At 35.1% G+C, this 10,240-nt stretch overlaps 5 protein-coding genes across 6 annotated transcripts; 2 read left to right on the top strand and 3 right to left on the bottom strand.

Annotated features, from left to right (window-relative positions):
* Positions 1 to 116: 116 nt before the first annotated feature.
* Positions 117 to 2,113, top strand: LOC141532352 (uncharacterized). The gene is made up of 5 exons (XM_074250663.1): positions 117 to 134; positions 677 to 912; positions 989 to 1,255; positions 1,357 to 1,623; positions 1,738 to 2,113. The coding sequence occupies exons 2-5, from the start codon at positions 708 to 710 to the stop codon at positions 1,971 to 1,973; spliced, it is 975 nt and encodes a 324-aa protein (XP_074106764.1). The 5' UTR covers positions 117 to 134; positions 677 to 707; the 3' UTR covers positions 1,974 to 2,113.
* A 158-nt stretch (positions 2,114 to 2,271) lies between these two features.
* On the top strand, positions 2,272 to 4,286 carry LOC141532353 (uncharacterized). Its single transcript, XM_074250665.1, has 5 exons — positions 2,272 to 2,415; positions 2,951 to 3,195; positions 3,272 to 3,535; positions 3,609 to 3,863; positions 3,939 to 4,286. Exons 2-5 carry the CDS (start codon positions 2,982 to 2,984, stop codon positions 4,178 to 4,180), a joined length of 975 nt encoding a protein of 324 aa, XP_074106766.1. The 5' UTR covers positions 2,272 to 2,415; positions 2,951 to 2,981; the 3' UTR covers positions 4,181 to 4,286.
* On the bottom strand, positions 4,273 to 5,758 carry LOC141532351 (uncharacterized). 2 transcript variants are annotated; one of them, XM_074250662.1, is made up of 5 exons: positions 5,408 to 5,758; positions 5,068 to 5,331; positions 4,874 to 4,966; positions 4,712 to 4,777; positions 4,273 to 4,627 (listed from the first exon to the last, which is right to left on the bottom strand). In XM_074250662.1, exons 1-5 carry the CDS (start codon positions 5,610 to 5,612, stop codon positions 4,374 to 4,376), a joined length of 882 nt encoding a protein of 293 aa, XP_074106763.1. In that variant the 5' UTR covers positions 5,613 to 5,758; the 3' UTR covers positions 4,273 to 4,373. The 2 variants fall into 2 exon arrangements, with proteins under 2 accessions (XP_074106763.1, XP_074106762.1); XM_074250661.1 differs by having other exon boundaries at positions 4,712 to 4,966.
* Positions 5,636 to 8,302, bottom strand: LOC141532385 (uncharacterized; the record flags this gene model as incomplete). The annotated part of the gene is made up of 5 exons (XM_074250714.1): positions 5,636 to 6,942; positions 7,009 to 7,254; positions 7,373 to 7,618; positions 7,680 to 7,925; positions 8,050 to 8,302. Coding segments are annotated over 5 exons (1,260 nt in total), but the record flags the coding sequence as incomplete, so codon positions are not given.
* On the bottom strand, positions 8,187 to 10,075 carry LOC141532384 (uncharacterized). The gene is made up of 6 exons (XM_074250713.1): positions 9,968 to 10,075; positions 9,581 to 9,908; positions 9,279 to 9,527; positions 8,957 to 9,202; positions 8,652 to 8,897; positions 8,187 to 8,594 (listed from the first exon to the last, which is right to left on the bottom strand). Exons 1-6 carry the CDS (start codon positions 10,073 to 10,075, stop codon positions 8,314 to 8,316), a joined length of 1,458 nt encoding a protein of 485 aa, XP_074106814.1. The 3' UTR covers positions 8,187 to 8,313.
* Positions 10,076 to 10,240: the final 165 nt, after the last annotated feature.

Here is a 10,240-nt window from a genome sequence, read left to right as displayed (position 1 = left end):
CATTGAGAGATAGTGCAAGCGCACCAGTGCCTAGTACCTATTATTACGGCTTCCTAGTTCTTTAGAAAATTTTTTCTATATAAACAATAAATTTTTAACCTTATTTATCCAGTATTTTGAGGAAAATTATCCAGGTAAGTTGATAAAAATTATTTACAATAAAAACATATTTTTTTTTTTACGAAAAAAAAATTACTTGAAATACTGAATGATTTTATTTTTTATTTGAGAAAGTTTATTGATTGTAAGGCTAAGAAAAGTTTTTAATTTTGAGCAATAAATATTGAAAAAAGGAGATTTTTATTTTACAACGCTAAAACGCGGTAAATTCTTGGGAAAAAAAAAAAAAAAAAAAAAAAAGGATTTTTTTACTTGGGGACGCTGAAAAGTTTATTAAAAAACGTCGAAATAAAAAAAAATCACAGTAAATTTTAAAGCTGAGACTTTAAGGATTATAAAAATCCCGGCGAAGACATGAAAATAATTAGTTGTCTAATTTTAATCCACCAGTGAAGTTTTTAAGCCATTATTTTCACGTAAATTCAAACTTAATAACTCTGTCAATAAAATTAATCTTGAAAAAAATGTACGGGACAATTAACAAGTTATTCTTATCATCAATCAGCAGATAAATTATCTTTATACTAAATTAAATTAAAAACTTTATTTTTTCCAGTTGATTATCTCAACGTCCACTCAATAGAACCATGTACACTTACGTATTAATTTTGCAACTTGTGGCGGTCTTTTCAGTTCTAGCGGTTGAGCGTGCAATATCTACAACCTATCTCTTGGGATATCCTTGCCTTATACATTCAGATTGTCCTGATCACGCTGGATGTTATTCATCACAATGCTCCTGCTATTCTGGTTACCGGGCTGACAACGGTCTCTGTGTGAAATACGCTACAAGTAATAACCCGTTTACCAATGAGACGAATTGTCCGTTTTGAAAAGTTGATAAAATAAACACTTTTTCGTGTTTCAGAAGTCGGAGATTCTTGTTCCGAATCATTTCTCATGTGTAGAGGCGTCAAGAATTCTTATTGCTCTTATTATACATGTAAGTGCCGTTGGGGATACACAGAAGTCAGCGGCAAGTGTCGTCCGACCTTAGACGGTACCTGTGTGTTCAACAGTCGTGTCACAGCCGAACAGTGTTACGGAGACGGTTTAACATGTTCAAAAGACAACAAGTGCATTTGTAAAGACGATTATGTTCGGTATATGCGTCAATGCTGGAAGAAAGCTGAAGGTAATGTATTTGCACCCAAAATTACTCTCTAAAAAAAAAATAATTTTTATAAATAAGTAACTTACCTCTGGATAAAATTCATTTATTTTTTTTTTCTTCAGGCCTCTTTAATGGATTCTGTTCATCAGACATTCAATGTGAGCACTTGCCAAATTCCGAATGTAGATCGATATGTATTTGCAAGCTGACTTATGCACCTAAACTAATTAATGGTAGAAATGATCGACATGAATGTGTGAAGAGCTTAGGTGCTTCGTGCAAACAAAATCAAGATTGCGTATTTAATAATTTGACATGCTTGAATAGTATATGCCAATGTCATGAGTACTACTACGAAACCGAAAATACTTGCTACATAAAAATATTTAGTAAAATAAATATTTATTAAATTAGTTTTATAGCTTGGAAAAAATTAATTGATATATATTATTTCTTAAGATTACTTTATTCCGTCTTCTAATTATTATTTCATTTTATTTCAGGGCTGAATGAAGACTGTAATCATTACAATGCTTGTTTGCCATCACATTCAAGTTGTTACAATGGCAAATGTCGGTGTGACTGGAATTACTTTGAGAAAGATGGAAGTTGTCTCAAGAATTTACATGCCCCTTGCAGGTCGCAAGATGAATGTAAAAAAGACAATTCAAATTGTATTAATGGGAAATGTGCATGCATGGAAAATTTTGAAGAGCTTGCTGGCGAATGCAGAAATTAATTACTGAGATATTTTAATATTAAAAAAATTAATTAATAAAATTTAAAGATTTTACGAAAATTAATTTTAAAAAAATTTTCGATTTGGTTGATATTTTTTTTATAAATTATCTGATGCTTAGATTATCAGTACCTACAGCGACATTTATGGATTCTCTTAACTGCAAAAGCTTTTGTTTTTTTTTCCGGGTGATAGAATAGAAATCAATTGCCCACGAAGCAATGATAATTCTAAAAAATATTAAAGTAATCATTTTTATGCAAACGTTTTTGAGTTATCTTCTGAAAAGCGTGCGTCACAATAAGTGATATTGAGAGATAGCGCAAGCGCAACAGTGCCTAGTACCTATTATTGTAGCTTCTTACGTCGTTAAAAAATTTTTTCTATATAAACAATCAATTTTTAACCTTATTTATCCAGTATTTTGAGGAAAATTATCCAGGTAAGTTGATAAAAATTATTTACAATAAAAACATATTTTTTTTATTTACGAGAAAAAAATTCCTTGAAATACTGAATGATTTTATTTTTTATTTGAGAAAGTTTATTGATTGTAAGGCTAAGAAAAGTTTTTAATTTTGAGCAATAAATATTGAAAAAAGGAGATTTTTATTTTACAACGCTAAAACGCGGTAAATTCTTGGGAAAAAAAAAAAAAAATGATTTTTTTATATGGGGACGCTGAAAAGTTTATTAAAAAACGTCGAAATAAAAAAAAAATCACAGTAAATTTTAAAGCTGAGACTTTAAGGATTATAAAAATCCCGGCAAAGACATGAAAATAATTAGTTGTCTAATTTTAATCCACCGGTGAAGTTTTTAAGCCATTATTTTTACGTAAATTCAAACTTGATAACTCTGTCAATAAAATTAATCTTGAAAAAAATGTACGGGACAATTAACAAGTTATTCTTATCATCAATCAGCAGATAAATTATCTTTATACTGAATTAAATTAAAAACTTTATTTTTTCCAGTTGATTATCTCACCTTCCACTCAATAGAACCATGTACGCTTACGTATTAATTTTGCAACTTGTGGCTATCCCTTCAGTTCTAGCAGTTCGAGATACAGTCTCTACAACTAGAAACTTAGGATATCCTTGCTCAGAAATGTTACCTTGTGATGTTGAAAACGCTGCATGTTCTCCCATTTCACACCAATGCGAATGCAATGAAAATTACCTGGCTGACAACGGTCTCTGTGTGAAATACGCTACACGTAATAATCCGTTTACCAATTAGACGAATTGTCCGTTTTGAAAAGTTGATAAAATAAACACTTTTTCGTGTTTCAGAAGCCGGAGACTTTTGTGCCTCATCATTCCTCGTGTGTAAAAGCGTTAAAAATTCTTATTGCTCTGATAATAAATGTCAGTGCCGTTGGAGATACACAGAAGTCGGCGGCAAGTGTCGTCCGACCTTAGACGGTACCTGTGTGTTCAACAGTCGTGTCACAGACGAACAGTGTTACGGAGACGGTTTAACATGTTCAAAAGACAACAAGTGCATTTGTAAAGACGATTATGTTCAGTATATGCGTAAATGCGAGAAACAAGCAGGTAATTTATTCGCACCTAAAATTACCCTCGCTAAAAAATAATTTTGATAAATTTATTAATTTATTTTTTTAAGACTTTAGCGAAGTTTGCTCTTCAGACATTCAATGTGCGTGGATCCCAAACTCTTTTTGTAACTCGACATGTCAGTGCGAACCGACTTATACTATGATGGTTGATAAAGGTCAACGTAAATGCGTGAAGAGCTTCGATGCTCCGTGCAAAAAAGATGAAGATTGCGGACTTGCTAATATGAAATGCTTAGGTGGAACATGCCAATGTCATGAACATTACTATGAAAACAATAATATTTGCAACGTTAAAACTACCTGTAAGATGAACGCTTATTTAATTAGTTCCATAGCTCGGAAAAAATACTAATGCACTAATTGTAATTTGATTTCAGCCCTTACTAAGCCCTGTGATCATTACAAAGCTTGTTGGCCACAAAATTCGATTTGTAACAATAACAAATGTCAGTGTGACTGGAATTATTTTGAAAAAGATGGAAATTGTATCAAGGGCTTACATGCCCCTTGCACGTTGAAAAGTGAATGTCGAAAGAGACATTCATATTGTATTAATAAAAAATGCACGTGCAAGTCAAAATTCGAAGAGTACTCAGGCGTATGCATGAGGAAAATCTAATCTGAAAATAAATACGCCGTCAGGAGTTTTCATTTATTTCTGTAGAAATAATTATTTTATTTTTCATAAGTGATTGATTAAATAAATCAATATTGTCAATTAAAAAGTTTTATTGTCTATAATTCTTTTGAATCTTACCTACAAAGTCGTAAAAAAAAAAAATATTTTTCATTAAAGCAAATCCACGGCATATTTATTCTTCGACGGAAGTTACACTCCTGCATTCGCCTAAGTACTCTTTGAAATTTGGCTTGCATGCACATTTCTTATCAATACAATCTGACTTTTCTCTTTTACATTCATCTTGGGACTCGCAAGGGGAATGTAAACCCTTAAGGCAACTTCCATCTTTCTCAAAGTAATTCCAGTCACACTGACATTTCCTATCGTAACAAATCGAATTTGAAACTCTACAAGCATTGTAATGATTACAGGGCAGATTCAGACCTGAAATAAAAAAAAATGATCATCAGGAGACGGAATAAATTTTTTCCTGAGTAATAAGACTGATTTTATAAATAATCATCTTACTAGATTGTTTAACACTGCAATCATTATTGTATTCGTAGTGAACGGAATCGCATTGACAACTACCATCTATGCAATCCAAGTAATTAATTCCACAATCAGTTTTAACGTTGCACGGAGCATCTAAGCTCTTCACACATTCATATCCAATACCAATATACCTACGAGTATAAGTCGGTCTACACTGACATGTCGAATGACAAAAAGTATTTGAGATCAACGTACATTGAAGGTCTGAAGAGCAAGGTGCGTCGAGGGCTAAAAAAAAATAAATTAATAAATTCATTTAGCTGGAGGTAATTTCCTGATTTATCAAAATTATTTTTTAACGAGGGTAATTTTAGGTGCGAATACATTACCTACTCTTTTCACGCATTCACGTATGTGCTGAACATAATCGGGTTGACAAATGCACTTGTTGGATTTCGAACATGTTACACCGTCTCCGTAACACTGTTGGTCTGTAACATGACTGTTGAACACACAGGTACCGTTTAAGGTCGGACGACAGTTGTCGCCGACTTTTGTGTATCCCCAACGGCACTTACATATATTATCAGAGCAATAAGTATTCTGGACGCCTTTACACACGAGAAATGATTCGGAACAAGAATCTCCGACTTCTGAAACACGAAAAAGTGTTTATTTTATCAACTTTTCAAAACGGACAATTCGTCTAATTGGTAAACGGGTTATTACTTGTAGCGTATTTCACACAGAGACCGTTGTCAGCCCGGTAACCAGAATAGCAGGAGCATTGTGATGAATAACATCCAGCGTGATCAGGACAATCTGAATGTATAAGGCAAGGATATCCCAAGAGATAGGTTGTAGATATTGCACGCTCAACCGCTAGAACTGAAAAGACCGCTACAAGTTGTAAAATTAATACGTAAGTGTACATGGTTCTATTGAGTGGACGGTGAGATAATTAACTGGAAAAAATAAAGTTTTTAATTTAATTTAGTATAAAGATAATTTCTCTGCTGATTGAAGATAAGAATAACTTGTTAATTGTCCCGTACATTTTTTTCAAGATTAATTTTATTGACAGAGTTATTAAGTTTGAATTTATGTGAAAATAATGACTTAAAAACTTCACCGGTGGATTAAAATTAGACAACTAATTATTTTCATGTCTTCGCCGGGATTTTTATAATCCTTAAAGTCTCAGCTTTAAAATTTACTGTGATTTTTTTTTATTTCGACGTTTTTTAATAAACTTTTCAGCGTCCCCAAGTAAAAAAATCCTTTTTTTTTTTTTTTTTTTTCCCAAGAATTTACCGCGTTTTAGCGTTGTAAAATAAAAATCTCCTTTTTTCAATATTTATTGCTCAAAATTAAAAACTTTTCTTAGCCTTACAATCAATAAACTTTCTCAAATAAAAAATAAAATCATTCAGTATTTCAAGGAATTTTTTTCTCGTAAAAAAAAAAAAATATGTTTTTATTGTAAATAATTTTTATCAACTTACCTGGATGATTTTCCTCAAAATACTGGATAAATAAGGTTAAAAATTGATTGTTTATATAGAAAAAATTTTCTAAAGAACTAGGAAGCTGTAATAATAGGTACCAGGCACGGGTGCGCTTGCACTATCTCTCAATGTCACTTATTGTGACGCACGTATTTCAGAAATCAATTCAAATATGTTTGCATAAAAATAACTACTTTTATATTTCTTAGAATTATCATTGCTTCGTGGGCAATTGATTTCTATTCTATCACCTGGAAAAAACCAAAATCCTTTGCAGATAAGAGAATTCATAAACGTCGCTGTGGCTACTGATAATCCAAGCATTAGAATTAAAAGGAACCGGGCTAATTTTATCTTAAACATTATTTATTAAAAAAAAATTATTTTCAGGCTTTCAATTTAAAAATTTTACAATCTACTTGTTATATTTTTTTATTCAGTCAAGCATAAAATTAAAAAAAAAAAATATTTTGCAATTTTAAATAAATTAATTAATATCCAAAACCATTTTCTCAACACACATATTTACAGCCACAGAAACAAAATTGGGCTTGCATTGACATTGAAAGTCAAGGCAGTGTGAGTTATCTGTCATACATTGATGATCTCTCCAGCAAGATCCGCCCAAAGTTGGCAAGCAAGTCAGTTGATTGACAGCCGCATGATTTTTCTTGCAGACACATCTGTTCTTGAAACACTTAGAATTCCAGGGCTCGCCACAATCAAGTGCATTATCACAATGATACAACAAAGAACCTGCAGAACGATTTTATGAAGCCTTTTTCACAAATATTTCACAGAATTAAAATATCCTGTACTTACGTCTTGCACACAAGATATCAGTCATTTCCACCCAATGAGGCCTGCATTGACACTTATTTTGTACGCAGTGAGACGCTTCGATGCCGCAATCGGCGGACGACGAACAAGTGGTGTTCAACAATTGGGTACAGGCTGTCGGGGTCAATGCAAATGTGTCGGGTTTGCACGCGCATTTCTTGTCAATGCAAATTGCATTTGGTATGTTCCTACAATCAAAGTTTATGACACAGGCACCGCCTAACGTGACTGAAAACACAATTTTTAGGAGTACTGCGACTAAAAATGAGACTGCATTGACAAGGAGTGTCAATGCAAATAAAATTGACAGTTGACCTAAAATTGTCGGAGTTAATCTTATTCTTACTTGATATGCAGTCATTGTACGACCCCAGGGAAAAACCTTCTCTGCATTGACATTTATTGTCAATGCAGCCGGAATTTTCCGTGCTGCAGGTTGCGTCTATATTGCAATACGCTCCGAGGATATTAACACATCCTTTATTGTCCGTGGTGATGAAATTTTTATTACAAACGCAAAATTGAAACCTTGAACAGTGTGTATTAGGAATATTACAGTCATCGTCGCTGTAGCAAACGACGTTAACACTAGCTGAAAATTTAAATATAAAGTGACGATGCAGTAAATGTAGCTGACAAGTTTGAGTACTTACTCGACATACACTTGGACTGAGTATGCGGAACATAAGTCTCCAAGCATTGACACTTATTATCAAGACAGTTAGAATTATAGACAGCGCACTCTTTGTGTTCCATGCAGTTTGTACCAATCAGGGGCAAGCACTTCTGGTGGTCGAACTTAGTGTACCCTCCCCTGCATTGACACCTTTGGTTGAAACACTCAGCGTGTGATATTTTATTACAATCGTCGTTCGTGACGCACACTTGGCCCAAGAACACTGCAAGGAAATTATCAAGTTCCAAACGAGAATTCTACTACATCGTCATTCAAAGTCAATGCAGCTGGTGCTTCAAATATCAATGCACAACCTTGATGTGCACACAACACTCTCAGGAACTTACCGGGTAAGCAGAGGTCATCAGAGCGCTGTATGTATTCTGCGGTACAGTGACATCGGTTCCTGGAACACTCTGAATTGACAGTGATGCAGTTACTGTTGCTTGTGCAGAAACCTCCCAAAGTTGGCGAACAAGTTGTTGGGCCAGTTGGCACAAAGTTCTGATGGCAGATGCATTTTCTAGCGTCAGAACACTTTGCGAAGGGCAAGTCAATGCAATCCTTGTCAATTCTGCATCGCCGTTGCAGGTACGCTAAAACCAACCAAATTAGAAAAAAATCTCAACTGACGGCTGAGACTTACTTAAGACACACTCGAAGTTAGACTTCGGGGAGTAAGTGTACTCGCATTGACATCTATGATCAACGCAGACCGAGTTCCGGGGAGCGCACTTCAGGTCATCGGAGCAGATTGCGTTGAGCAACGGTGCGCATGTGTACGCATCTAATTCAACATGGTCGTCCTTGCAAATGCATTGACTGTCAAAGCAATGCGAGTTTTTTATCAGATTGCAATAGCTGTTGTTAATACAAGCCGTCCCTAGTTCCACTAAAATTATTCTAAAGCTTATAATCTTGTTAATCAGATAAAATAATTGTTACTCACGTGATACGCATTGACTCTCGGAATATTGTATGTAGCCTCGATTGCATCGACAGGTTTTTTCAAAACACATAGAGAATTCGACAGTACAATCTTTGTCGGTACTGCAGCTTCCACCAATACCTCTTTTGCAAGCTGTTGCATTGACAGGGAAGAATTTATCAATACAGTGGCATTGTCCATTTAAACACATCGTAAACTTGATTTCGGAGCAATCTGAATGTTCAGTGCATCGTCCCAGTAACAGTTCTGCATTGACAATGTTTTAAAATTTTATAACATTTTGAAAATAGTCTTAAAGTTCTTACTTGGCAGACATTTTGACTCCCGCATCACATAGTTGGTATTGCATTGACACCGATTGTTGATGCAGGTAGATTCAAGGTCCAAGCAATCTTTGTTTGTCGCACAATACGAGATTATTACTGGTTCGCAAACATTTCCGTTCCTCGTCAAGAAATTTTGTTTACATTGACAGATTCTGTCAAAGCAGTATGAGTTGTCGATATGGATTTGGCAGTTCGTTGTGTAATTGCAAGGCATTCCTACAAAAACTGCGGAAGAAAAAGCCATAAGCAATAATTGTCGCACTGAATTGTCTCTCAAGGTCAATGAAGCTGGCAAACTCACCGAGTCTGCATTCCACCTCAGAGTAGACAAAATATTGAGCTTTGCATTGACATTTATTGTCGACGCACCAAGAATTAGCGACGGCGCAGTCTTTGTCAAAATGACAAGTTTCTCCCAAGCGTACCAAGCACAACCTTCCATTGATTCTAATCGTGTTATTTGAGCAGACACAAACTTTGTTTGAAGAGCACTCTGCGAATTGTACACTTGCGCACGCTGCATCGTCACTGCATTTCGACCCAATTACAACTGCAAGGACAGATTAATGACTCCAGTGCCTCGCAAAGTTAAGTATGACTCACCTGGCAGACACTTGTTGTCCTCCGCTAAAAATCCGTCGGTGCATTGACACTCGTTATCAATGCACAGTGAATTCTCCGTCATGCAGGTCTCGTTTTTCCAACAATAGCCGTTCAAAATTGGCGCGCAGGCGTAGTCGCTAACTCGGACGTTGCTTTGACGACATACGCACTTATTTTTCGAACATACGGAGTGCACAATGTCAATGCAGTGGATTACTTCTCGGCACGGGTCGCCCAGTTTTGCTTTTTCTTTGCACTCGTATTCGCCTAACGTTATCGATAGGTCGCACTTGAGGTTTTCACCGCAGCAGCGACGATGCTGGTCACACTGAAAAATAAATCAGCGCTTTGACGATCAAAGTGATACTTACGGTAAGTTATACTTACCGTTCCGCCTAATTCTACGCAGGCCGTTGGTAGATTGGCTTGCGCTGCATTGGCGCCCAAAATCAATGCGACCCCTGCTAAGACGATGACAGTAAACTGACGTGGCATTTTTTGAATAAAATGTTACCTGGATCTTTAGTTGAAGCAGTATGTAAGATAACTAATTCAAAATTTTAGAAGAAGCTATAATTAAATGCTTTTAAATAAATATTACTACTGTCACTAACCTCGGGTAAAAATAACATTTTTATAGCTTTTTTTGTTGTCAGTCAT

Source organism: Cotesia typhae, unplaced genomic scaffold, assembly GCF_013202065.1.
Source record: "Cotesia typhae breed Kobodo isofemale line unplaced genomic scaffold, CoteBio_Ctyphae contig_59, whole genome shotgun sequence".
Lineage (NCBI taxonomy): Eukaryota > Metazoa > Arthropoda > Insecta > Hymenoptera > Braconidae > Cotesia > Cotesia typhae.
Note: the sequence above shows the minus strand (reverse complement) of the source record. Positions and strands in the feature narration are given on the sequence as shown.